At 43.7% G+C, this 27,326-nt stretch overlaps 3 protein-coding genes across 3 annotated transcripts; 2 read left to right on the top strand and 1 right to left on the bottom strand.

Annotated features, from left to right (window-relative positions):
- Window positions 1-492: 492 nt before the first annotated feature.
- Window positions 493-12,287, top strand: LOC139656905 (sodium bicarbonate cotransporter 3-like; the record flags this gene model as incomplete). Its single annotated transcript, XM_071534546.1, has 8 exons — window positions 493-654; window positions 1,500-1,751; window positions 2,983-3,051; window positions 4,085-4,258; window positions 5,624-5,755; window positions 5,950-6,038; window positions 6,368-6,460; window positions 9,086-12,287. Coding segments are annotated over 8 exons (1,053 nt in total), but the record flags the coding sequence as incomplete, so codon positions are not given.
- Window positions 12,288-13,792: 1,505 nt separating this feature from the next.
- LOC139656904 (ectonucleotide pyrophosphatase/phosphodiesterase family member 7) lies at window positions 13,793-19,631 on the bottom strand. Its single transcript, XM_071534545.1, has 4 exons — window positions 19,388-19,631; window positions 16,630-16,775; window positions 14,667-15,290; window positions 13,793-14,062 (listed from the first exon to the last, which is right to left on the bottom strand). Exons 1-4 carry the CDS (start codon window positions 19,629-19,631, stop codon window positions 13,793-13,795), a joined length of 1,284 nt encoding a protein of 427 aa, XP_071390646.1.
- Window positions 19,632-25,376: 5,745 nt separating this feature from the next.
- mrps12 (mitochondrial ribosomal protein S12) lies at window positions 25,377-27,307 on the top strand. The gene is made up of 3 exons (XM_071534543.1): window positions 25,377-25,532; window positions 26,222-26,272; window positions 26,844-27,307. The coding sequence occupies exons 2-3, from the start codon at window positions 26,224-26,226 to the stop codon at window positions 27,224-27,226; spliced, it is 432 nt and encodes a 143-aa protein (XP_071390644.1). The 5' UTR covers window positions 25,377-25,532; window positions 26,222-26,223; the 3' UTR covers window positions 27,227-27,307.
- Window positions 27,308-27,326: the final 19 nt, after the last annotated feature.

Genomic DNA, 27,326 nt, shown 5'->3' with positions numbered 1-27,326 from the left:
TCCGCCCTGATGTAACAGGAACTGTTGGTTAGTAATGTTAGCTGACTGGCTTTCTATAAATAAAAAAGGAAATAAAAACAGAAATAGGAACTGTTATTTGTGCTAATACTCATTACCATAATATTTACAAAATAAAACATTTCTGACATACAGTAAATGCTGAAAATCGGCACATTACCAAAATAACCCTTTCCTTAATTTCCCCTAGAGGATCAATAAAGTCTTGTCTTGCTTTGTCTTCAGGTAACTGAAGTGAAATGGGAATCACAATTATAAATTACAAAACAAAAGAATAACAAAGACAAAATATTAAACAAGAAATTCTACAAGCATTGACTTGACCGAGCTTACACTGAGGGAAAAACGTACAGAAGAGGGTTAGGGTTAGGGTTAGGGTTAGGGTTAGGGTTAGGGTTAGGGTTAGGGTTCTGCGGGACGCTCTGCATGCAGAACAGCTGGTGGGTTCTAATCTGCGTTCTGTGGGTTCCTCAGCCGACATCAAAGACCCGTGGCTGGCTGATCTCTCCTCTCGGGCCGAACCCCTGGTGGACGCTGCTGGCGGCCTCTGTCCCGGCGCTCCTCTGCACCATCCTGATCTTCATGGACCAGCAGATCACCGCCGTCATCATCAACAGGAAGGAGAACAAACTGAAGGTCAGAACAACAGACAGGAGGGACGGGACAGACGGGAGGGAGGGACGGGACAGACAGGAGGGACAGGACAGACAGGAGGGAGGGACGGGACAGACAGGAGGGACAGGACAGACAGGAGGGAGGGACGGGACAGACGGGAGGGACGGGACAGACAGGAGGGAGGGATGGGACAGACAGGAGGGGAGGGACGGGACAGACGGGTGGGACGGGACAGACAGACAGGAGGGACGGGACAGACGGGAGGGACGGGACAGACAGGAGGGAGGGACGGGACAGACAGGAGGGACAGGACAGACAGGAGGGAGGGACAGGACAGATGGGAGGGACGGGACAGACGGGAGGGACGGGACAGACAGGAGGGAGGGATGGGACAGACAGGAGGGGAGGGACGGGACAGACGGGTGGGACGGGACAGACAGGAGGGAGGGATGGGACAGACAGAGGGGAGGGACGGGACAGACAGACAGGAGAGGGACGGGACAGACGGGAGGGAGGGACGGGACAGACAGACGGGAGGGACGGGACAGACGGGAGGGAGGGACGGGACAGACGGGAGGGACGGGACAGATGGGAGGGACAGGACAGACTTTTCATATTGTATTGAAAAGTCCTAGATATTTAGTTTTCTTTAAGATATTAAATTGATACTGGACTATTAATGACTTGGACTTGACTTGATAATCTACATTTAGACTTGGGACTTGACTTGAGACTCGTGCCTCAAGACTTGAGACTGACTTCAGACTCGTGCCCCAAGACTTGAGACTTGACTCGGGACTCAAGTGAAGCGGACTCAGGCGGTCTCAGCTCTGCTAACCCGTGCTCTCTCTCCGGTCTCCCTGCAGAAAGGCTGTGGGTACCACCTGGACCTGCTGGTGGTGGCGGTGATGCTGGGCGTGTGCTCGGTCATGGGTCTGCCGTGGTTCGTGGCGGCGACCGTCCTGTCCATCTCCCACGTCAACAGCCTGAAGCTGGAGTCGGAGTGCGCCGCGCCCGGCGAGCAGCCCAAGTTCCTGGGCATCCGGGAGCAGAGGGTGACCGGGTTCATGATCTTCGTCCTGATGGGCTGCTCCGTCTTCATGACCTCCGCCCTGAAGGTGACCGAGCGCCCGCCACCGTCTGAAGTACCCCGTTTGAACTCGGCGGTTTCTCAACATGTGTTTCAGGGGCCACCAAGGGTCCTTGAGGGGGTTCCGGGGGGGGTCCCCAGCAGCAAACTGATGAATTGTTAAGATTCACCATTATTTCATTTACAAGAAGTTAACACAGTTAGAGAATGTAGAAGAATGGCTGTTCTGATCATAGTTTCTCTGTTATCTCTCTACCTACAATACAGACAGTCATGGAGTTCTGGACAAAATCATATCTGACAATAAAAATATTCTCAGCTTTGGGTCCGAGAGACAAAATCTCATCAAATGGGGGTCTGTGGCTCTAATGTGGACTGAATTAGATTAGATTAGATTAGATTAGATTAGATTAGATTAGATTAGATTAGATTAGATTCAGCTTTATTGTCATTGCACAGAGTACAATTACTAAGACAACGAAATGCAGTTCAGCATGTAACCAGAAGTGCAAAAGAAGCAGTAAAAGTGCAGTGCAATGTAATGTACATATGTATAATATATAAATAGAATAAGCTATAAGGGTAGTATGAATGTGCTAAGATATATACAGTATGAACAGTATTAACAGTATCAACAGTATGAACAGTGGATATGAGTATACAAGATATATGAATATGCAAGATGTATATAACAATATATATAGTATATGCAGTATGGTGTATATACAATATGATGGTATGAATACGCTAAGTATATAAATAGAATAAACTGTAAGGGGTAGTATGAGTGTGCTAAGATAAATAACATATAAGTTATTATATTATATATTATAGTTAACAGTATATATATATAGTATATATACAGTATATATATAGAATTAGGGTCCTTGATATGAAAAAGGTTGAGAATCACTGCAGTAACAGGTGACAGGTCACAGGTTTGATTCCTGTGGCAGCTCATGTTTTTATTTTTTTATTTTTTTTATTTGGACTTTATTTTTACCAGGAAGTCGCACTGAGATTCAAAATCTCTTTTCCAAGGGAGAACTGGTCCAGAAATGGCAGCAGGTGTTACACAATAAAACATACAGTACAATACAGTAGAGAATACAAAACTAGTCAAAAATGATCACAGGGAGGGAAATAAAGGGAAATAAAATGGATTGTTATAGGAACCTTGAACTTCTGCTTTGCCACTCAGATATAAAATGTGTATATTTTATGTGTGATGAGTCATAATGTTTCCTCCTGTCTGTCAGTTCATTCCCATGCCTGTCCTGTATGGAGTGTTTCTCTACATGGGAGTCTCCTCGCTCAGAGGCATCCAGGTGAGTCTAACATGGTGTGTGTGTGTGTGTGTGTGTGTGTGTGTGTGTGTGTGTGTGTGTGTGTGTGTGTGTGTGTGTGTGTGTGTGTGTGTGTGTGTGTGTGTGTGTGTGTGTGTGTGTGTGTGTGTGTGTGTGTGTGTGTGTGTGTGTGGATACATTCAAAGTCATAGCGCCCCCATCAGGCCAAGCAGTGTAATATTTTAAACTCCTGACCTGCCAAAATGCATCGTCCTTCCAAGTCAAAACCCACCTATTCACTCTTGCTTTTGACCTCTAATCTTCTTCTCCTCCCCCCTCCCCCGTTCCTCCCTATGTATACGTCCTTTTCTCATCTATTTCTATCTTTATATATATCTCTATTAAATTTGTTTTATCCTGTGTTTGTAAAGCGTCTTTGAGCACCAAGAAAAGCGCTATATAAATGTCATGTATTATTATTATTATTATTAAGTTTTGTTAAAATCAGATGAAGTGGTGTTTGAGATGTTTGAGTTAAAAATTTGGACCTTTAATTGCCCCCTTTAGGCCAATAATGATGATGATAATAATAATAATAATAATAATAATGATGATAATAATAATAATAATAATAATAATAATAATAATAACTTTATTTATATAGCACCTTTAAAAGTTTACAAAGTGCTTTGACAGACAAAATGAAACCAGAATACTCAAATTATGAATTTAAAAGGCAATAAAACAATAATAAACAGGGATCGTAGGATGAAAACCAAAATAAACAGTAAAATAGAATAAAAGTAAGATAGAATTAAGACAGAGTTAAGATGAAAGACGTAAAAAGACAATAGAAAGATGATAAAAAGACGATAAAGAGACAATAAAAAGCTGATAAAAGATAAAAAAGATGATAAAAAGACCACATAACATAAAAGCAAGTTAATTGCTAAATTGTGAAGCAATAAAGTTATAAATAAAATCAGAGCGGTGATAGATAGTTCGATTTATTTTTTAACTCTAGCGCCCCCCTCAGGTCGGTCATGGTGACAGTGTGTGTGTCTCTGTCCCGCAGCTGTTCGACCGGATCAAGCTGTTCGGCATGCCGGCCAAACACCAGCCGGACCTGATCTACCTGCGCTACGTCCCGCTGTGGAAGGTCCACGTCTTCACCGTGATCCAGCTGTCCTGCCTCATCCTGCTGTGGGTCATCAAGGCCTCCGCCGCCGCCGTCGTCTTCCCCATGATGGTAAAAGAGCGGGACGTCCACGCTGTCAGGAGGCGCTGAGGAGGAACCGTCTGATCCCCTGTCCCGTCTGGTCCTCTGTCCCGTCTCGTTCTCTGTCCCGTCTCGTCCTCTGTCCCGTCTGATGCTCTGTCCCGTCTGATCCTCTGTCCCGTCTGATCCTCTGTCCCGTCTGGTCCTCTGTCCCGTCTGATCCTCTGTCCCGTCTGATCCTCTGTCCCGTCTGGTCCTCTGTCCCGTCTGATCCTCTGTCCCGTCTCGTCCTCTGTCCCGTCTGATGCTCTGTCCCGTCTGATCCTCTGTCCCGTCTGATCCTCTGTCCCGTCTGGTCCTCTGTCCCGTCTGATCCTCTGTCCCGTCTGATGCTCCGTCCCGTCTCGTCCTCTGTCCCGTCTGATGCTCCGTCCCGTCTGATCCTCTGTCCCGTCTGATGCTCCGTCCCGTCTGATCCTCTGTCCCGTCTTGTCCTCTGTCCCGTCTGATCCTCTGTCCCGTCTCGTCCTCTGTCCCCTCTGATGTTCAGACCCGTGTGATGCTCCGTCCTGTCTGATCCTCTGTCCCGTCTGATCCTCTGTCCCGTCTGATCCTCTGTCCCGTCTGATGCTCTGTCCTGTCTCGTCCTCTGTCCCGTCTGATCCTCTGTCCCGTCTGATGCTCTGTCCCGTCTGATCCTCTGTCCCGTCTGATGCTCCGTCCCGTCTGATCCTCTGTCCCGTCTTGTCCTCTGTCCCGTCTGATCCTCTGTCCCGTCTCGTCCTCTGTCCCCTCTGATGTTCAGACCCGTGTGATGCTCCGTCCTGTCTGATCCTCTGTCCCGTCTGATCCTCTGTCCCGTCTGATCCTCTGTCCCGTCTGATGCTCTGTCCTGTCTCGTCCTCTGTCCCGTCTGATGCTCTGTCCCATCTCGTCCTCTGTCCTGTCTCGTCCTCTGTCCCCTCTGATGTTCAGACCCGTCTGATCCTCTGTCCCGTCTGATGCTCTGTCCTGTCTCGTCCTCTGTCCCGTCTGATGCTCTGTCCCGTCTGATCCTCTGTCCTGTCTCGTCCTCTGTCCCGTCTGATCCCCTGTCCCATCTCGTCCTCTGTCCTGTCTCGTCCTCTGTCCCCTCTGATGTTCAGACCCGTCTGATCCTCTGTCCCGTCTGATCCTCTGTCCCGTCTCTTGTCCTCTGTCCCGTCTCGTCCTCTGTCCCATCTCGTCCTCTGTCCTGTTTCGTCCTCTGTCCCCTCTGATCCTCCGTCCCGTCTGATCCTCTGTCCCGTCTGATCCTCTGTCCCGTCTGATCCTCTGTCCCGTCTGATGCTCTGTCTCGTCTGAGGCTCCGTCCCGTCTGATCCTCTGTCCCGTCTGTCTCGTCCTCCGCTGCAGGTTCTGGCTCTGGTGTTCATCCGGAAACTTCTGGACTTCTTCTTCACTAATAGAGAGCTGAGCTGGCTGGACGACCTGATGCCAGAGAGCAAGAAGAAGAAGGAGGACGACAAGAAGAAGAAGGAGAAGGAGGTAAACTCCAGCCTTAGAGTTAGGTTTGGGTTAGAGGGTAAGGGATGAATGTAGTCGGTGGAGGCCTTCACATGTATAGTCATACGTGTGTGTGTGTGTGTGTGTGTGTGTGTGTGTGTGTGTGTGTGTGTGTGTGTGTGTGTGTGTGTGTGTGTGTGTGTGTGTGTGTGTGTGTGTGTGTGTGTGTGTTCCAGGAGGCTCGGCGGATGCTGGAGGAGGCAGAGGACGATCCGCCGTACGACGGAGGAAACATCATCCAGATCCCCGTGAAAAACCTGCGAGGGTGAGCAGGGCCGGGCCGGGCCGGGCCGGGCCGGGCTGGGCCGCCCTGCTGCATGGCTCCAGGCTGATTTGAGATTTTGCTCATTTTTTATATTTTCCATTCCTTTAATGTTAACAACTAAGACAAAGGAAAAAATCAAATATCTCCTAATGTGATGAAAGCTGGAAAACGTCTACAGTGATGGAAAACAGGAAGTTGATGTTAGGAAATGAGCAGAAACCAATCAGACTGAACTGTCCTTTAATATCAGATGAAACTGCATTGATCCCTGAGGGGAACAGTAAATGTGTGTGTGTGTGTGTGTGTGTGTGTGTGTGTGTGTCCTGCAGGGCCGACCCCTCGGTGGTGAACATCTCTGATGAAATGGCCAAAAGCGGCATCTGGAAATCTGTTTCCAGCAAAGCTCTGAAGCCCAGCGCCAGGTAACTTCCAAACCTTCCAGACCTTTCTAAACATTTCTGAGCGTTCAAACTTCTCCTGGAGTCATGTTCTGCAGTTGGAGCCCTGAGGCTCCAAGTGTTTCCACTGTGGGTATTATTTTAAACATCGCACAAAAAGTTCGGAACTTTGTGTTTGTTAGATTATTTCTCTGTTGTAACAATGCTTCTTGGCAATACATTTTATACCGTTGGAAAGCCTGTTTATTTCCCTTTTAAATTGTGCCTCATTTGTAAGGAACATGTATTTGTGGGATGAGCAGCACAGCTGAGTATGTGGGTTGCGCTCATGAAAAATTTGCCAAATCTTCTCTGCCAATGCCAAACAGCTTATTCTGCTGTTGCTATTGACTCTTGTTTGGTGTTGTTTGGTGGATTGGATGATTGAAGTCTATCAGTAACAAGGAAGAAACAAGACATATTGGCAATTTTACAATTTATTCATTTAACAAACAGTCAGGAGCCTCAGTAGCGTGTGGAAGAACCATACACAGCCACAACAGCCTGGCACCTCCTCCTCATGCTGGTCACCAGCCTGGTCACACACTGCTGTGGGATGGCATTCCACTCCTCAACCAGGATTTGTCGCAAGTCAGCCGACGCGGTTGTGTCGGTCACTCTAGCACGAACAGCACGCCCAAGCTGATCCCATAAGTGTTCAATTGGGTTGAGGTCAGGACTGTTGGCAGGCCGTTCCATTCTCTCTACTCCCAAATTCTGGAGGTAGTCTCTGATAAACCCCGCTCTGTGGGGGCGAGCGTTGTCATCTTGGAGGATGGAGTTCGGTCCCAGACTGTGGAGATATGGGATCGCCACCGGTTGCGGAATCTCATCTCGATATCTCTCTGCATTGAGATCGCCTCCGATGATGACGAGCCTCGTTTTTCCAGTGATGGAGATGCCGCCCCACACCATCACACCGCCTCCACCAAAAGGTGTTACTCTATCGGTGCAGCGATCAGCATAGCGTTCTCTCCGTCTTCTCCACACTTTGACCCTACGATCCAACTTCCGTAGGCAGAATCTGGACTCATCGCTGAACATAACGTTCCTCCACATGTTCAGGTTCCAGTGCAGGTGCCAATCAGGTACCTGATTGTCAGCACCTGGGGGTACCGGAAGCTCAAAACAAGAGTCAATAGCAACAGCAGAATAAGCTGTTTGGCATTGGCAGAGAAGATTTGGCAAATTTTTCATGAGCACAACCCACATACTCAGCTGTGCTGCTCATCCCACAAATGCATGTTCCTTACAAATGAGGCACAATTTAAAAGGGAAATAAACAGGCTTTCCAACGGTATAAAATGTATTGCCAAGAAGCATTGTTACAACAGAGAAATAATCTACCAAACACAAAGTTCCAAACTTTTTGTTCGATGTTTATATTCCTGTGAGACTAGAAGGGTCCTGATCACAGAACCTGAATGGATAGAACGGTTCTTCCACTGTTTGTCATGGTAATTGGCTAGTTCCAGTGGTGGAAAGTAACTAAGTACATTTACTCAAGTACTGTATTTAAGGACAATTTTGAGGTACTTGTACCTTACTTGAGTATTTCCATTTTATGCTACTTTGTACTTATACTCCACTACATTTTAGAGGGAAATATTGCACTTTTTACTCCATTACATTTATTTCACAGCTATAGTTACTAGTTACTTTTCAGATCAATATTTTATATTTCAAACATTTGATCATCTTTTAAAATAACTCTAAAATAGCATTGTTATAGATTAGACTACCCAAAAGTATAGCTAAATTGTTAAGATTAGCTTCACGTTGACAACTTTAAAATGCTGCTTACATGTACATGTATGTCAATAAATCAGTATTAATATTCCAATAATTTATGAAAAATATAACTCTAAATGGGGACAGTTTGCATAATGGGTACGTTTACTTTGATACTCTAAGTACATTTTGCTGCCAATACTTATGTACTTTTACTTAAGTAAGATTTTGAATGCAGGACTTTTACTTGTAATGGAGTATCTTTACATTGTTGTATTGCTGCTTTTACTGAAGTAAAAGATCTCAGTACTTCTTCCACCGCTGGCTAGTTCAGCATAAAATGGCGATTATGGAATTTTAAGTGTTAGTTGCTATGGCAACAACACAGTCTGGACATTAAGGCTGTAAAGTCTGTCACACTGTGAGAACTGAGCAGATGAGTCTGTTAGCAAACTGTCAAAACTCAACTGGAAGCTAACGTTAGCGACGAGGCTAACGTAGCTTCATCACAGACTGCACTTCTCTCTCTAGCTCTTCTAGTCAACATCAGCATGTTAGCATTAGCATGTTAGCAATCCATGGCAGCAAGGAGACAGAGAAGCTGCTTTGGTTCTTGCTGTAAAACCTCTCAGCTCAGTGACTTGCTGTGAGTCGTTTATACAGAAGCTAGTCCAACGGGTCACAGCAAGATGGCCGCCGCTCAGACCGTCCAGGACCGATGATTTGAATGAGAATGACCTTTCTATCTGTTCTAGTTCTCTGGTCATGATGATAGAGGTGAAGAGAAAGCAGAAGAGCCAGAGAGAAAGATCTGCCTTTTTTGTAGATTAATTGTGATGATGATGATGATGACGATGAAGATGTCTTTGTGTCTTGCAGTCAGGATAAAGTGTCGAGTGTCCAGATTAACGTGGAGAAAGTGGAGGGACAGAGGTTCGTGGACGCTGAGACTTCCTTATGATCCCCCCCCACCCCCCCTCTCCAGCCCCCGGGGGGCGCTGCTGTTACCAAGGCAACGCCGCCACCTTCTGTCTCCTCTACACTGAGGTGAAAGGTCTGGGGAGGACCAATCAGGTTTCACCTCACCGCGCGTCTGTCGGAGGAAGGTGAACGTTTTAATTTCTCATCGTTTTATGGTGAAACACGGAGACTCTGCCGCTCGGAGCCAAGATGGCCGCCGTCCCGGAAACGGCGTCCTCAGGTTTCCTCAGTGGGTTTCACACAGCCGGGCGGTTTCCTGACCGAGCAGAGGCTTCGGTCTGATTCCAGACTGAAGCTCAGAAAAGAAAAACACCTGAAGTTTTATTTTACTCGTTTCTTTTAATTTTTGTTTTTCTGCTTTCAAGAAGCAGAGGAGGCTGTTTCACTCTGAAAGGTCCAAACACATCGCAGGTGTTTTTACTGAATCCATCATGCTGATTTAGGCTGAATGTGTGTTTGTATGTGTATAACTGTGTGTGTGTGTGTGTGTGTGTGTGTGTGTGTGTGTGTGTGTGTCTTGTACCTCACCTTGTTGCCTGCAGTGGCCAGCTGATGATGTCAAAGCCGCTGCCACTGTACTTATTTCTTGCAATATGAATAAAGTGTGTGTGGAGATCAGAGAGTCGCTGCAGCTCAACGAGCCTCACAGCTTCTATCAGCAGTTTAAAGTTTTGCTGGAAAAGTATGGAGAGTAATCAGTGCCAAAATCGTGCCAGAGAGCGTATTTGAATTGCATAAATCTGAATTTGTCGTGCTCATATTGACCCATTGAATTAAAGCTCCACATGGTGTAAAGCAGGACTCCCCTCTCCTCTGTGACTCTAAAGGAGTTGGATGGTCTATCTAAACATGGTGAAAGTATCAAAACTAAATCCACACAATCCATATTAGTGCAGCGAGCCTCTAAACGAGCCGTTTGGACTTCCGTAACTTTGTGGCGTCACAAAGGTTCGCTCATTATCATTTTTGTAAGAAATAATAGACTAACAAAGTGTTTTTTTCAAAGCGGTCGAGCGGTTGTCGTCGTTTATTACCGGAGAGTTTTCCCTACCTGTAGCCGCCGGGCCGCGGCGTCTCACGTTTCACTCTGGAAACGGTTAGCCAATCAGGAACGGAGGGGTCGTTAATATTAATGAGCCTTAAAGACACGGAGACAGAAACGGCCTGTTCTTGGTAAGGCTCAGAGAGATGCTGGAAAATGAACGTGGAGAAATGGATTGAGAGTGTTTTTGGTTCATGACACCACACACACAGCTTTGAATGGACAGAAAGACACAAAATAAAACTCTGGACAGTGGAGGATATGGAGCTTTAAAAAATATATATATTTTGAAAGTTTTTTTGGAGAGTGAACTGGTACTGCTACTAATTCTCACCCGCTAGTTGAAGGTTTTGTCGTTTCACTAGCTAACCAGCTAGCTAGAACTTAAATTCCTTAATTATCACTTTCAATTTCAAATTGTGCCTTTACAAATACATTTTTCCATTCCATTTATTAAAAAAACAAATCATTTTTTCAATGTAACTGTTCGATATGAGCATGACAAATTCAAATCCAGTCTTTTGGCACTGATCTCTCTCCATACCATGAAGCTTGTGACTCTAAGTGTCTGCAAAGCAAAGTGAGAAGTGTCCAGGTGTCTTCAGGGTTAAATGGTGAAAGTTGCACAGAAAGCTGAATATTTGCCTTAATTGCTGATTGGCATTAAATCCCTCAGTCGACCAAACTCACCTGACAGTCAGGCAGCTGCTGCAGTCAGACATGCTGATTTTTATGATCCAGCATCATCTAATCACATTTTCCCATTAAGTACAGTCACATCAATACTGTGAACAGGTGACCGAACTTCATATATCAGTAAAGAATAATAATGTAGTTCTTTACCACACTTCAGTTCAGATCACATCCATCATCACATGTCAGTTGTTCAGTGACTGAATCTGTTCTGTCGGGACACTCGGGGCCTAAAAGTCACTGCCTGTTACAACAGGAATGAGCTTTATTAGATGTTTTTAAATTCCTTTTAGATTTTGTTTCCTGAGTCATGAATTTTAAAATGTGATTTTATGTGAAAATTTTTATAGCATTTGATTGTTTTTAGAGCGAGAAAGCCTCAGTTCTGCTCCAGGTTCCACCAAGCTGTGAGAAATATGAAGCTCCCGTAATCATTTCAAATTAAATATCATGAAGACGAATCAGTGAGAGCTGATGTTTCTGTTCCTCCACAGGACAGTAAAGAGCTTTTTCTCCAAATGAGTTTGTACATCACAACCTGTTCTGTCTCTGTTCTCACTCTACATCAAGCCCTTTGGCAGTGAGGAGGATTTATACTGATTTTAGTCTGCAGCGCTGTGGAGGAGCTGCAGCCTGGCAGACCGACACTCTGAGACTGAACGGGTCTTTGGAGCAGTGGTTCTCAACATGGGGTCCGGGGACCACCAGGGGTCCTTGAAGTCGTTCCAGGGGGTCCCCAGCAAATTGATGAATTGTTAAAATCACCATTATTTCATTTACAAGAAGTTAACACAATTAGAGAATGTAGAAGAATTACTATTTTGATCATAGTTTCACTGTTATCTCTCAACCTACTCTGCAGATAATCATGGAATTCTGAACAAAATCATATCTAACAATAAAAATCAGATTTGGGTCCAAGAGACAAAATCTCATCAAATGGGGGTCCGTGGCCCTAATTAGGGGTCCTTGATATGAAAAAGGTTGAGAACCACTGCTTTGGAGGATCGCAGGAACACAACTGATCTGTGGAGAAGGAGAAATGTGAAAAGCTGAAATAATGGCATCCAAATTAACGCCAAATGGCCTGTTAAAGCCAGAGATCCACACACACAACCCAGCAGACCTGAAAGCTGCACACACAGAGGTTTGTTTGTTTCAGCTGTCGGTCGAGCGGCCCGGAGGAGAAAACAAACGTCCCTTTTCCTCGGCTTCTGTCGAGGCCGGAGACATTTTTAACGACTGATCTCGGTCTGTCTCACCTGGACTGTTTCACTGAGGATGCTGGAGGGCTGCATGAAGCCAAACCTGTTCTGTTATTGTTTTTGTATGTAAATTAAATGTTTAATGAAAGCAATAAAGGTTACTACTGTTGTGCGACTGTCAGCGTGTCGATGTGTTGAGTTCACACTAAAGGTTATTATAGTTTTTTCGTTAGTTTTCGGTTCACACACAGCAGAGGAGAGGCTGAAAACTCACTGAACTTCACACAAATTTCATCATTTTATTTTACAAAATAAACAGTACAATAATAATATTTGTAGTGATGAAAACAAAAGTTCACTAATTTATTTCAGAAATCTGTATATAGCTGTGACTAGAAACAGAAATAACATTGATACATTTACTGGATAAACCAATAGTTTCATGAGACTTTCTTGTCTTGATGAAATCCGTTAAAAATCCTATTACTAATCAGTCTGAGTATCAAAAATAGCGTGTCATAATTTAACATCATGTGTATAAATAACACCAACGATGTCTAAACCAGAGAAGAGATTTTGAAGTCTTTACATATTTTTTATTCAGTTCAGGCCAAACTCAAGTCACTGCCCAACAGCCTCATTTGAACTCATTTGAACTCATTTGTCTCAGCTGTGTGGCCGGTCAGGGACGACGGACATCTGTGTCACTTTCCAACAGAACAAGTTTCTGTTGTCCGGTGAAAACTTTCCATCTCCAACATGCCAACTGTTCAGGAACAAAGGAAAACGGTCTTGTTTGGTCCTCAGCTGATCCTGGAGCTGCTGCAGCTACAGGACTGATAAACTGTAGAAAACCACCGACACCAACAGACTGAGAGAAACCCGACTTCCTGCTGTCACTCCTGAGAGAGAGAGACGGAGAGAGACAAAAAGAGAAAAAGACGGACAGAGAGAGAGAGAGAGAGAGTTACTGGCTTCATTCATGAAGACACTAAACAGACACAGAGAGTTTATATCTTACACTGCAGTTTCATTTGGTAACATAATACTACTACAATTACTACTACTGCTACTATTACTACTAGTAGTGCTGCTACTACTGCTGCTACTGCTATTATCACTACTATTACTACTACTACTACTACTACTACTAGTACTACTGTTGCTACTACTACAAATACTACTACTGCTATTACTACTATTACTATTACTGCTACTATTGCTATCACAACTACTACTACTACTGCTATTATTACCTCTATGTTATGTTTTCGGTGCCGTTTGTTTGTTTGCTTGTCTGTTAGCAGGATTACGGAAAAACTACTGGCCCGATTTTCATGAAACTTGGTGGAAGGGTGTAGCATGGGCCAAGGAAGAACCCATTACATTTTGCAGCCAATCCGACTCACGAACAAGCAATAATAGCACGAACCTTGGTGGAGGTCTGCGAGTGCCCTTCTAGTTACTATTACTACTACTGCTACTATTATGACTACTACTGCTGCTGCTGCTACAACTACAGTTACTACCGGTACTGCTAGTGGCAGTATTAGTGCTATTACTACTGCTACTACTGCTACTAATACTACTACTATCACTGATACTATTACTGCTGCTATGCACTCATGAAATTGTAGGCTGCTGTGGATAAAATGGCTATCAGTGTCAGATAGTATCAGACAGCATTATACTGTATGTCTGGTATGTTGTGTTACCGCTGTGCAGCATGGCCTCGGTAACCGCCAGCGTCCCGTTGTGCGGCTCTGGCTCGACCTGCAGCAGTTTGCACAGCAGGGGGTAGATGTGGATGCTGTCGAACGGCTCCGACAGGTAGTTCCTCTTGAAGTCGGGTCCGAAGGCTCTGAAGATGGTCTTCATGTCCATCTCTCCGTTATGGAAGCCGTGGTCGCCTTTGTTGACGTAGACGATGAATCTCTGTTGGGAGATCAGAAAAACAGAACGATCACAAACATTTAAGTTCAAATTCCAGGCGAATATCGGTCACTTCCTCTTCGTACCCATCACATCCTCCTCTCCTCTTCCTCTACTTGTACCTGATCAGGCTTCTCTGTCAGACCTTTGACCTTTGACCTCCTTGCTATTGGCTGCATGTAATGTTGCTCATTTAGGAATTGAAGCTTATTCTTCTGTTGCAACTATTGGAAGTCTTTCTGGATAAGTGTCAGATAAACAACTAAAATGTAAATGTTGATGTAAATCTAAATTTCATCTAAGTTGATCAATCTAACCAAATTTCAGATAAGTGAATAAAGACAAACTTCCATTTTAAATTTCTCTGGACAGGAGGAGCAGGTGGAGCTGACTGATCAGTAAAGTTTCATCTCATTTCACCTCTTGGATTTGAGCCTTTAGGCTTCGTTCACAGCTGAAACTGTCCCAATTCTGATTCTTTCCCGTTTCAGTTTTCCCAAAACATTAATGTCATATGCATCTTTTAATTTATTGGCAAGGACTAAACATGTATTCATATCCTGGTAATGATGTGTAGAAGGTCTGGTTGAAGCCAAACAACACCTACAGAATTGAGGTTGAATCCCAGATCTGCAATGATCAGGATGGGAGGCAGCCGGTCGCTTTTGGCCAGATGGAAACTCTCAGGAAGTTCGTCCTTCTTGTAAACCGTCAGATTCGGCGCGTTGGACAGCGCGTCGAAAACCTCCTGCTCCCTGCCGGGCCTCGGCGTCACGATGCCGAAACCGCCGTAGTCCAGGATCTCGAAGCTGGTGAGCTTCAGTAGGTTCAGGTAGTTTCTCAGAATGATCTCGTCCACCTGCGGACGCTTCTTCACGGTGGTCATGCCGTGGTCGGAGGTGATGACGACGTTCAGACTGTCGGTCAGACCGTGACGGGCGATGGCCTCCCTCAGGTAGCCGATGGTGCGGTCGATCTGCTGGATGATCTCCTTCCTCTTGGGATGGTCCGGTCCTTTATCGTGGCCCACTTTGTCCGGTTCTCCGTAGTACAGCGTCACCAGGTGGAACTCCTCCTGGGAGAACCAGTTCATCACCGTGTCGATGTTCTGCCTCCACTCCGTCTCGTTGTCGTCCGGATGGCCTTGCTGCTCCACCAGCGCTCTGTTGACCGCCTGGCCGCTGTAGTTCGCCGCCCCGCCCGGGTAAAAGAACGAAGCTGTTTTCAGACCCTGGAAGAAAAAAACAAGAAACCTCACAGTAAGTAATCACAGTCAGCTTGGTCGCAAAGTTCAACAGATGAATTTGGTTTGCTGACGTTGCTCTGCTGTCAACCAACACACTACAGTTCCTACATGTGTTTGACTCAAGAGGAGCTGGTGGGGGAGGGGTAGGGGGTGGGGGGGGCCAGGAGTCTACAGGATACTGAGGGGGTCCTGTAACCAGAGGGTCGGGATTTGATCCCCATGTGGCCAAACCTGCTCAAGTATCCATAGCAAGATACCCAAAGAGTAACTAAATCTAAAACCCAAATCTGTGTAAAGCCTGACTAATTGTAAAAAACATGCTACTGAAATTGCCATCTGCTATTGGCTGATCTTTGGTGTCAAGTGATGTCACCACCTGTACTCTAGACCAGTGTTTCCCGACCCAGTCCTCAAGGACCCCCTTTTCCTGCAAGTATTGGTTCCAGCTCTACTCTTGCACACCTGATCCAGTTAAGATGTAGGTTACCTGTTTTGTCACAGTTTGTCATGGATCAGCCAATAGCAGATTGGTAAGTTTGAAGAACAACAGGAAACAAACATAAGTAAGCTTATTTCAGCTTATTTCATGCCCAACCAATAACTATCTAACTCATGTTTACTCAACATGGGGATTACTTTTACTGAATTCAAACAAAACGACAACTCATAAAACCCACCTACAGCGGCTCTAAGGCATAATCTTCCACTTATTCTTCCATCAAACCGATCAATTCTGACCAAAATCTCATCAATTGCTTCACAAGATCTACTGACTCTCTTGCTGTGGCTCTCCAGTCCAGTCCTAACAGACGAATGGACTCTCCAAAAATCAACCCAAAAAACACCCAAAACATCTTTTTCAACACATCGAGACTCACTCATCACATCTTGTCAAGGGTCCCATAATTCCCAGCAGCTGCCACATACATCTACATATGGGAAACACTATTTTTCTCATCTCTTGTTTAAAGAGTTACTAAATCCCAAACCCAAGTCTGTGTAAAGCCTGGTACCAGGTGATGTCACCACCTGTTGTACTATATAGAAGGTGACATCATCACCTGGCACCACAGATCAGCCAGTAGCAGATGATCATTTCAGTAGCAGGCTTTACACAGATTTGGGTTTGGGGTGTAGTTACTCTTTTAGTTTATTCCTCTGCAAAGGTCAAAACCTGCTATATCTATATGACGAGCTGTAGAATCATCCAAACCATTTTGCAGCTGAAACACATGCCCTAGTGTCTTTAATCTTGCATCTAAAAAGTCTTTAGATTTGAGGACAAACTGTCTGAAGGGATCAATCATCCTGATCGGTGCCTGACCTGGTTCTGTGCTGTGATCCAGAGCGGCAGCGCTCCGTTGTCCCACCACTCCGACTTCTTCAGAGCGCGTTTGTGAGGAATTTTCAGATTCGTGGTGGTGTTGAACATCATGTTGTGGACGACGCCGTGGTCCTCGATCCATCGGCCTGACGGACACAAGACAACTCATCAGTTTCAGTTCAAAATGAACCAAGTGCTCTTACAAAATGATGGACGGCTCAAAATTAAGGTAAATTGTAATATTTTAGATAGGAGGTAAATCCAGTCCTTGGTTGTCAAGATTACACTTTTACTTTTACCGGCAGAGACGCTTCCATAAAATTAAATGTCGCGGGGCTATGAGACTCTTAGTCTTGTTTTTAGTATGATTTCGTTTTTTTGGGGGTTTTTTTCTTTTTCAAAAATGGGTCTGTTTTGTTTTGGAAATTAACTCATAACACAAATTAACTCATATCTTGTCACCAGCCCAGGTTTCTGTATGGAAAGTTTTGGCCTTGTCTTTTGTTACCCATTATTCATATAGGTTTCAATGAGATTTGCATCTGTTTTTAAAGAGTAATTAAACCCCAAACCCATGTAGAGCTGCAACGATTAACTGATTAATCGATTAGTTGTCAACTATTAAATTAATCGCCAACTGTTTTGATAATCGATTAATCGGTTTGAGTAATTTTTTAAGAAAAATAAGTCAAAATTCTCTGATTCCAGCTTCTTAAATGTGAATATTTTCTGGTTTCTTTACTCCTCTATGACAGTAAACTGGTCTATAAAATGTCAGAAAATGGTGAAAAATGTCAATCAGTGTTTCCCAAAGCCCAAGATGACGTCCTCAAATGTCTTGTTTTGCCCACAACCCAAAGATATTCAAACAACTAATCGATTAATCGAGAAAATAATCAACAGATTCATCTACAATGAAAATAATTGTTAGTTGCAGCCCTAAACCCATGATGTCACCACCACTGGCTCTTGGACTTATTTCACCCCTGTCAGCAGTTTATAACCCATAACTTATAATTTATATTTAAACTGTGCAATACTGATTTTTGTGCAATAATTAAACTGTGCAATAATTATTTAATTATATATAAGCATAGAGAAATTATAAGAAAATTACAAGAAAAACAGAAATAAGAAATATGTAAAATATGTGCATTATACTACAATATATCACAATATTAATATAATAATAATAATGATAATAATAATAATAATAATGGTATAGAAATAAGAGAAATAAGAATTATGTATAAATATGTGCATCATACTCCAATATATACACCAGTGTAAATAATTAAATAATTAAATATTTCTCTTCTACAATGTGAGCAACTGCAATGTAACCCAATTTCTCCTCGGGGATCAATAAAGTATTTCTGATTCTGATTCTGATTCTGACCTGTTGCCTCTACAGAAGGTGACATCACCTGGCACCAAAGATCAGCCAATAGCAGATGACAATTTCAGCAGCATGCTTTTTACAGTTAGATGTCAGGCTTTACACAGATCTGGGTTTGGGGTTTAGTTCCTCTTTAAAGTTTAAAGCTCTATGTTTCATTTCTAACCATCACATTAATAGTGTTACTTTGGTCTAATGACTGTAAACCAGTGAGTCCATGTTGGAGACGATTGTTCTCTTCTGTTTCACACCAGTAGTAATGTTAGCTCTAGTGTTTCTCCACATTAAGACTACATTTCCCATAAGCCCTGTTGCTTCCTCCCCCCTGCAGAGTAGAGGCCGTTTATTAGTAATTATACTAATGTCTGAAAATGAATGTGCTGATGATTTATTGCTAGTAAAATGATACTCATAGTGCCTTTAAAAGAGACCTGCCACAAATATCAACATGTATCACACAGCACACACACACACACACACACACACACACACACACACACACACACACACACACACACACACCTTAAGAAATCAGACAACAGCAGCAAACGGACTAAACATAAAGAATTAAAAGCAGCTGTTGTTCTCTGAGTATTTATAAGAAAATCCTTCAACTACCGTAATTTAGATTTTAGTTCATGGCAGCAAGTGTTCACTGTGGTGAACTCTGTCATTTAGCTGATTCTCTTATCCAGAGAGACTCCTGAGCTCAACAGGAGAATAAACCTCAGTTCAGTTCCTTGATCACCAATATTACAGCAGGTCAAAGGTCAGAGGTCACAGCACTCTGATAATGAGTGCAAGGAAAAGAAAAATAAGTACTAATAAAAGCGATAAGAGCCATTTTTGCTCTCTGATTTTCATTTGAGGTACTTCTCATCTAGAAAGTTATTAACATTGTTGTACTAAATTTGATTTTGCATTATAAAGTACTTTGGTTAATTGGTAACACTTTACAATAAGGGTACATTAATTAAGGGTTAGTTAATGATTAATAAGCATTAACTAACTTAATTAACAGTTAACTAATGTGTCTGGTAATCATTTACTAATGGTGTTCATGTCAACTAAGGTATTAATTTATACATTATTTAATAGTCATCTTTATGAACTATTAAATAATGTATAAATTAATACCTTAGTAAATTACACATTAGTTAACTGTTAATTAAGGGTTAGTTAATGCTTATTAACCATTAACTAACCCTTAACTACCCTTATTGTAAAGTGTAACCAGTTAATTTTAGACTTCTGTTACAGGCTTCATGTATTCTGTAAATCTCAATGTGACTTCCCTGGGTAAATAAAGGAAAAAATAAAAACCAATATGACCCTGATCCTCATGATGATCTGCCTTACCGGTGACGGTGGTGAAGTGGGAGGGGGAGGTCATGGTGATCATGGGGGGGGTGATGTACTTGGCCTTCACCCCGTCCCGGGACAGCCGGTCCAGGTTGGGGGTGTGGACGTCCTGGTCGTAGTCCCACCTGAAGCCGTCGAAGGAGATCAGCAGCAGCCGGTTGGGATTCTTCGCTTTGCTCAGCGGCTTCGCGGCAACGCAGAGCGCCGCCGCCAGGACGCACAGGAAGACACCCGGCCTCATGATCAGGTTCAGGTCCCGGGTCTGCAGACCGGCTCCGGCTCTGCTGCACCTCTTCTTCTTCTCTGCTGCACCTCTTCTTCTCCTCTGCTTCACCTCTTCTTCTTCTCTGCTGCACCTCTTCTTCTACTCTGCTTCAGCTCTTCTTCTTCTTCTCTTCTTCAGCTCTTCTTCTTCTTTTCTTCTTCAGCTCTGCTCCAGGACTCCTGCAGCTGACTGAGTGGTTTAATATGTAACTGTGGTTCTCCGACAGATATGGATCTGCTGAGCATCTGTTCTCAAGGTTGAGGCCTTGGCTGTTATCGATAGCCTACTTATCAGAGGACTTCATGAATCACTTTCAGAAGGTTAAACTCTGGACCCGGGATCTGGGGCCGGATTCACCAATGTGTTCTTAAGATAGATCTTAAGAAATGACATAAGAGGAAATTTTAGGAAGTTCTTAAGAAGGCTCTTAAGTGCAATTCCTCAATATTTTCTTAGTAACAGTCTCATTTCTTACGAATTTCTTTAATTTTCCTACTTAAGAACTTCTCAAAATAGGGCCTGTCATTGAGGCTAGGAGACAAGGCTAGGAGGCTAGGAGACAAGGCTAGGAGGCTAGGAGACAAGGCTAGGAGGCTAGGAGGCTAGGAGACAAGGCTAGGAGGCAACCCAAAGTGCTTCCATCTACAAAACAATTGTGGAAAAACCTATTTAGAGCAACTAGAGCAAAGATTGAAACATTGGTTGCTGTTGGTAACTGTAAAATTTGCAGCTTATTTCCAACAGACATGAGACAGAGGCCTACCTGGCCCTACACCAAATAAAGCTTTACAATAAATGTTCATCTTAATGTTAGGTGTAGGGGAACCTATGAAGACTTTGAACTATAACCTACTTGTCTAAAATGTGTTTAAATATATGATATTAGAGGCTTACCTTTTCACTGTAGGAGTTTTAAGACAGGTGAAGGGCCGTCTGAAAGTTAAGAAAAAAATCAACAACAAATTTGACAACTTTCATTTCAAGAATACCATTTATTCCTAAGTTTTTTCTTAGGAAGAAACATAAGAAGAAAGTTAAGAAAATATATAAGAACTGTTTTTGAGAATAGCATTTTTTCCTACTTTTTTTTCCTTAAGACTAAAGTTAAGAAAAAAGTGGCACTTGAGAAGATTTTTTTTCTTAAGAGGGTTTTGTGAATCCGGCCCCAGGTCTGGCTTCTCCTGTTCAATATCTGAACAGTTTTGGTCCAAAATGAGAATCCAACCATTTGAAAAAAGTGACACAAACTGAAACAAAATGACTGACGGCACATTAAAGCAATCTGAATCCTTTTCATTTTAACCTTGTAAAAATATCTCACAAAGCTCTGGAAGTGATGTGAAAAAGATCTGTGGGCAGTGCCATTCCCTGGGAGCTGAAACCTGATGTGGAGGAAAAGGGCTGATGAAAAAAACACTGAGGGGAAATGTGAAGATCTGATCATTGAATATCAGATTGTCTGTTTAACCTGCTAACTCTTGTTAAACTTTTATCTGCCCTTTTATCTATATTTGTCATATTGGCCATTCCTGTGAGAGAGCTTGCTCCCAGTGTGCTCACTCTGGATCAATAACGGTTTCAAATTGAACTGAATGAGCAGACCAGAGGAGGGGACTCGAGTCACAGTTTGAATTGCTTGAAACTTGACTTGATGCATGAAGAGAAGACTTGAGCCTTGACTTGACTTGGGTTCTGGTGACTTGGGACTTGACTCTGACTTGTACTCTGATGACTTGAAAAGGTTTCTAAAGTCTTGACTTGAGATCTTGTGTTTGTGTAAATGACTTAGATTGAAAGTGATGAGATTTGTTCCAGCAGACGACTGAATTTAAATTCTCTTTTCTGAATTTGTATGGAATGATTGAATTTATTGAAGTTGAAACTGATTATAGAAATCAAACTCATGATGCTCTTACCAAGTTTTTATCCTATTAAAACCATATTGCATTGAAAAGTCCTATTTAGTTTTCTTTAAGATATTAAATTGATACTGGACTCTTGATTTGTTCTGACTTGACTTGCTGTTCTACATTTAGACTTGAGACTTGACTTGAGACTCGAGCAAAGTTGACTTGGTCACAGCTCTGTATCTTCATGTTGAAGACATCTCCAGACTGCTCCAGGAAATATAAGTAAGTGAAAAGGAAATAAGTGACTGTTAATTTTCATGACTGTGTGTAATATTGATAAGAGAACATTTAATCACTTGAGGGTGGATCCATAAAGGATAACCTTGTACTCAGCACCTCTCTCTCTCTCTCTCTCTCTCTCTCTCTCTCACACACACACACACACACACACACACACACACACACACACACACACAGAATCAGAATGTCTTAATTAGCTCAAAACTCATGGATATTAGTAAGAATAGCCTAAAGTGTACCCAAGTAAAAGCATGCACACATTACCTCTGCCTCATTCATACTCTCTCACTCTCACTCTCTCTCTCTCTCTCTCACTCACTCACTCACTCACTCACTCACTCACTCACACACACACACACACACACACACACACACACACACAGATAAGAGATAAGGCGGGTAAGGTATAATATGTGAGATATAAGATAAAGCATATGTGACTCTGGGCTGGAGGTTTTAACCCCTCGCACCCTGATTTCCCCTTAAGTAGCTTCTAAGTTATTAAAAAACAGTTTATTTTTTCCATACTGTACAACAACATCTCATTAATATTCTGTATCTGCTCAAAAAACCTACAGGAAACAGAATGGGAATTGAATTGGACTTTCAGGAAGTTTAATTTTATTCTGAGAAATTCCATGTTTGTTTTTTTCTTCCCACATATCTGAGATTACACATAGTGCTATATATTATCAATACTGAACATCATAAAATGTTAAAGGTTCCTTTCAGTTGATATTTGATGCAGAACATGTAATGGTAATCCATACATTATGATTGAATGTGTTTGGTTTGTAGAACTGTCTTTTATTTGATTCATAATGTTTGAGTCATAACGTTTGATTTTTAATGTTTAGAGACGAGACAAACTCTCTTAGAAGTGGATTTTTTTCCTGTAGTTCCAGTTCAGTTCACATTCTGTTTCCTTACAGCTGGGAGACTTTCACATTCACACTCACTGCAGCAGCCAGTTGCATAAAGATAGATCTAGTCAAACTTGCTATGGAGTCATTCCTATGTTCCCAGGGTCCTAAGTTCCCAGGGTCCTATGTTCCCAAGGTCCTATGTTCCCATGGTCCTATGTTCCCAGGGTCCTATGTTCCCAAGGTCCTATGTTCCCAGGGTCCTATGTTCCCAAGGTCCTATGTTCCCAGGGTCCTATGTTCCCAGGGTCCTATGTTCCCAAGGTCCTAAGTTTCCAAGGTCCTATGTTCCCAGGGTCCTATGTTCCCAAGGTCCTAAGTTTCCAAGGTCCTATGTTCCCAAGGTCCTATGTTCCCAGGGTCCTATGTTCCCAGGGTCCTATGTTCCCAAGGTCCTATGTTCCCAAGGTCCTATGTTCCCAGGGTCCTATGTTCCCAGGGTCCTATGTTCCCAAGGTCCTATGTTCCCAGGGTTCTATGTTCCCAGGGTCCTATGTTCCCAGGGTCCTATGTTCCAAGGTCCTAAGTTTCCAAGGTCCTATGTTCCCAGGGTCCTATGTTCCCAGGGTCCTATGTTCCCAGGGTCCTATGTTCCCAAGGTCCTAAGTTTCCAAGGTCCTATGTTCCCAAAGTCCTATGTTCCCAGGGTCCTATGTTCCCAAGGTCCTATGTTCCCAGGGTCCTATGTTCCCAGGGTCCTATGTTCCCAAGGTCCTATGTTCCCAGGGTTCTATGTTCCCAGGGTCCTATGTTCCCAGGGTCCTATGTTCCAAGGTCCTAAGTTTCCAAGGTCCTATGTTCCCAGGGTCCTATGTTCCCAGGGTCCTATGTTCCCAAGGTCCTAAGTTTCCAAGGTCCTATGTTCCCAGGGTCCTATGTTCCCAGGGTCCTATGTTCCAAGGTCCTAAGTTTCCAAGGTCCTATGTTCCCAAAGTCCTATGTTCCCAGGGTCCTATGTTCCCAAGGTCCTATGTTCCCAGGGTCCTATGTTCCCAAGGTCCTATGTTCCCAAGGTCCTATGTTCCCAAGGTCCTATGTTCCCAGGGTCCTATGTTCCCAAAGTCCTATGTTCCCAGGGTCGTACGTTCCCAAGGTCCTATGTTCCCAAGGTCCTATGTTCCCAGGGTCCTATGTTCCCAAAGTCCTATGTTCCCAGGGTCGTAAGTTCCCAAGGTCCTTTGTTCCCCAGCTCTATATAGCACATAATGGGAACCTGAAAAAGATGTTCCCCAGCTCTGTATTTGCTTAATATGACATGGGCTATTGTGGGAATTCGTCAAAGGGGTTTTCTGTTCCCCAGCACTGCCGTATGGCTCTCAGTATAACAGGCCTACACTTGAGGGAACTTATCAAATGGTTGGAGTCATGGAATCACCAAAGGTCATAGCTTAATGCTTCCTTAGGTGAAAACTAGCCTAGTATACATGTTTTTGAATCTAACTCTCACACTTCACATCTGTCTTCTAACTGATATAAACAACATGACATCATGACTCCTATAGTTTGTTTTTGCCTCCAAGTTTATTTTTTCTGTATTTATCTATAGTTGATTTTGAACAGCTTTTTCTATTTTTAGCTGTGACTGACATCTCACTGCTGAATATTGAACTGGGGAACATAGGACCCTAGGAACTTTTTTTTTTTAGGCATCTTTATGCCATCTTTATGATAGAGACAGTGTGAGAGATAGACAGGAAGGTATGGGAGAGAGGGGAGGACATGCAGCAAATGAACCTGGGTCGCTGCAAGAAGGACTGAGCCTTACATGGTACGCGCTCTACTAGGTGAGCCACCGGGGCGCCCCGACCCTGGGAACTTAGGACCCTGGGAACATAGGGTTAGGGTCCCCTTGCTATAGACACGTATTTACCTGTTCCTACTCCTGCTAGACTGTTGTATCTCTAATTGATTGTTTCTGTCTCTAAACTCTCTCTCTTCTTCAGGTTCTTTCCAAAAACCAAAGATTTTCCATCTTGTATGAAACGGCTTCAGTATTTAAATTTCCCAGTTAGGCCGACTCGTTGCCATGACACCAAAATTTTTAACTCAGGATTAGCCAAAGGGGAGGGGCTAACTTTCCTACCTCAAAATAAGTAAGTCATAACAGACAGTCTTAATTAGCCTAAACTAGTCCAACCTGAGAATCTAAGACCAGTCTAAGGCTTAGACTAGTCTAAACAGCTTTATGCAACTGAACTGCAGTCTGGTCTGAACTGAACCGTTTCATCCCGCCTCCTCTAGAGCTGTGATTCTCAACCTTTTTCATATCAAGGACCCCTAAGTTAGTACACATTAGGTCCACAGACCCCCATTTGATGAGATTTTGTCTCTCTGACCCAAATCTGAGAATGTTTTTATTGTCAGATTTGATTTTGTCCAGAATTTCATGACTGTCTGTATTGTAGGTAGAAAGATAACAGAGACACTATATTCTCTCATCGTGTCAACTTCTTGTAAATGAAACAATAGTGAAGTTTAACAATTTATCAATTTGCTGGGGACCCCCTGGAACCCCCTCTAGGACCCCTGGTGGTCCCCGGACCCCACGTTGAGAACCTGTGCTCTAGAGGGCAGCGGTGACTGTTTTTTGTCGCTCTTGAACCGGAAACAGTTTTATTTCTTTGTGAAACTCTTCCGGCAGTCAGAAGCGTCTCTGTCTCCCACGGTGTGAAGAGTCCTTGGTTGTTTCAGTCAAAATGCGATAGCCAGGTACATTTTCACCAGTTCCACATCAGTTTTCATCTAGACGGATATATCTGTATAATAACACGGTGCCGGCTGTCCGTCCGGGATTCTCTAAGCAGGTATGATGACTGTTAAAATGATAAATAACCTCTGTGTCATATAGGCTGGTAGCTAACTATGCTAACCATGATGGTGTTGTGCAAGGACAATTTAGCATTATTCGTGTAGATATCAGTGTTCTTTTTTACTTTATGGTAAGCTAACAAATAGATGCGTGGCTAGCACTTGCCCCGATACGTGCGGAGAGATTGTCACGCCAAATTCCATTCAAAAATCTGGCACTTTGACGCTGCCTTGCTAATCTGTAAACCTAAACACTTGGTTACAACAGGACGTAAAACCTCTAAGGAATCGATAGGAGCCACTTTTCATTTCGGCATATTGTCACTACACCAAGCGGCACATATTTCAATACAATTTCAATTTTTTTAGAATCGGTTCGCCTGTTAATCCGATAAGTTTTTCTCCGCTTAAATGTGCTGAAAGTTGATTTTTTTTTTACTGAGATAAAATGCTGCCTGGTGGTTCACTTGTATGCCGAATTTACCAGGAGACCCTAACCGTTCTTCAGTCACGCCCCATCAGGTGTGAACATCACTCTGTCAGCAAGCCGGCATTAAAATGACCGATTCTTGAAAGGACTTTGGCGTAACTCTCTCGCTCTGCATACAAGAAAACTGAACGTGAGCAGTTTGTCCTCCACCTGACTGCACTGCTGTGCCTGAGCTGTGTGTCTGGTTTGTTGCAGTGATGACGTCATTATGGAGTCTGAGGCCAATGCTGACGTCACTACTACAAGGCAAGTTTACACTACAGTCCTGTCTGGTAGGAAAACACAGTCCATCTGATCCAGAAAGCCCCCTGTAGTGTGAGGGAACTGTGATGGACATTTGGCATCATTTTGGACATTATATAGACGAAATCAGTGGTTCTCAATGTGGGGTCCGGGGACCACCAGGGGTCCTTGGGGGGGTTCCAGGGGGTCCCCAGCAAACTGATGAATTGTTAAACTTCAGCATTATTTCATTTACAAGAAGTTAACACAATTAGAGAATGTAGAAGAATGACTGTTCTGATCATAGTTTCTCTGTTATCTCTCTACCTGCAATACAGACAGTCATGGAATTCTGGACAAAATCATATCTAACAAATAAAAATATTCTCAGATTTGGGTCCAAGAGACAAAATCTCATCAAATGGGGGTCCGTGGCTCTAATCTGGACTAAATTAGGGGTCCTTGATATGAAAAAGGTTGAGAATCACTGGACCAAATGATTCCTAAAAAAAAACAGCCAATAGATGAATTTATAATGAAAATAATTGTTAGTTGCAGCCCTATTAATAAGTGAATCCTGGTCGCCTCTCTGTAGCGTCCCAGCATGCCTCCGCCTGGACGGGACCCCTCCTGTCCCGCACCATGGCCACGCTCAACCAGATGCACCGGCAGGGGAAGCCCAAGCTGCAGCCTAAGGCCCTGGGCGCCACGTTCGGCCGGCCACAGCTGAAGGCCGTGATCCTGAAGACCATGATCCGCAAACCCAAGAAGCCCAACTCGGCGAACAGGAAGTGCGCCCGGATTCGCCTGTCCAACGGGAAGGAGGCGGTGGCCTTCATCCCCGGGGAGGGACACAACCTGCAGGAGCACAACGTGGTCCTGGTGCAGGGCGGCCGCACCCAGGACCTGCCCGGGGTCAAACTCACCGTGGTGCGCGGCAAATACGACTGCGCTCACGTGGTCAAGAAGAAACAATGAGCTCTGCATGGTGTGTGTGTGTGTGTGTGTGTGTGTGTGTGTGTGTGTGTCAGTGTCACAGTTGTTTAATAAATATGTATGCTCTTAATCACGCTGTCAT

The sequence above is a fragment of the Centroberyx affinis genome, unplaced genomic scaffold (genome assembly GCF_046629955.1).
Source record: "Centroberyx affinis isolate AG114_WGS23_722 - 3 ecotype Tasmania unplaced genomic scaffold, CSIRO-AGI_Caff_v1 ptg002576l_1, whole genome shotgun sequence".
Classification (NCBI taxonomy): Eukaryota; Metazoa; Chordata; class Actinopteri; order Beryciformes; family Berycidae; genus Centroberyx; species Centroberyx affinis.
Note: the sequence above shows the minus strand (reverse complement) of the source record. Positions and strands in the feature narration are given on the sequence as shown.

Excerpts from the sequence above, each read along its gene's own strand:
- LOC139656904 (XM_071534545.1), bottom strand. The coding sequence starts at position 19,631 with ATGAGGCCGGGTGTCTTCCTGTGCGTCCTGGCGGCGGCGCTCTGCGTT. Across the intron at positions 15,291-16,629 it reads GGATCACAGCACAGAACCAG|GGTCTGAAAACAGCTTCGTT; the intron begins GTCAGGCACCGA and ends TTTTTCTTCCAG. Across the intron at positions 14,063-14,666 it reads TGGGATTCAACCTCAATTCT|AGATTCATCGTCTACGTCAA; the intron begins GTAGGTGTTGTT and ends ATCTCCCAACAG.
- mrps12 (XM_071534543.1), top strand. The coding sequence starts at position 26,224 with ATGACGTCATTATGGAGTCTGAGGCCAATGCTGACGTCACTACTACAA. Across the intron at positions 26,273-26,843 it reads GCTGACGTCACTACTACAAG|CGTCCCAGCATGCCTCCGCC; the intron begins GCAAGTTTACAC and ends GCCTCTCTGTAG.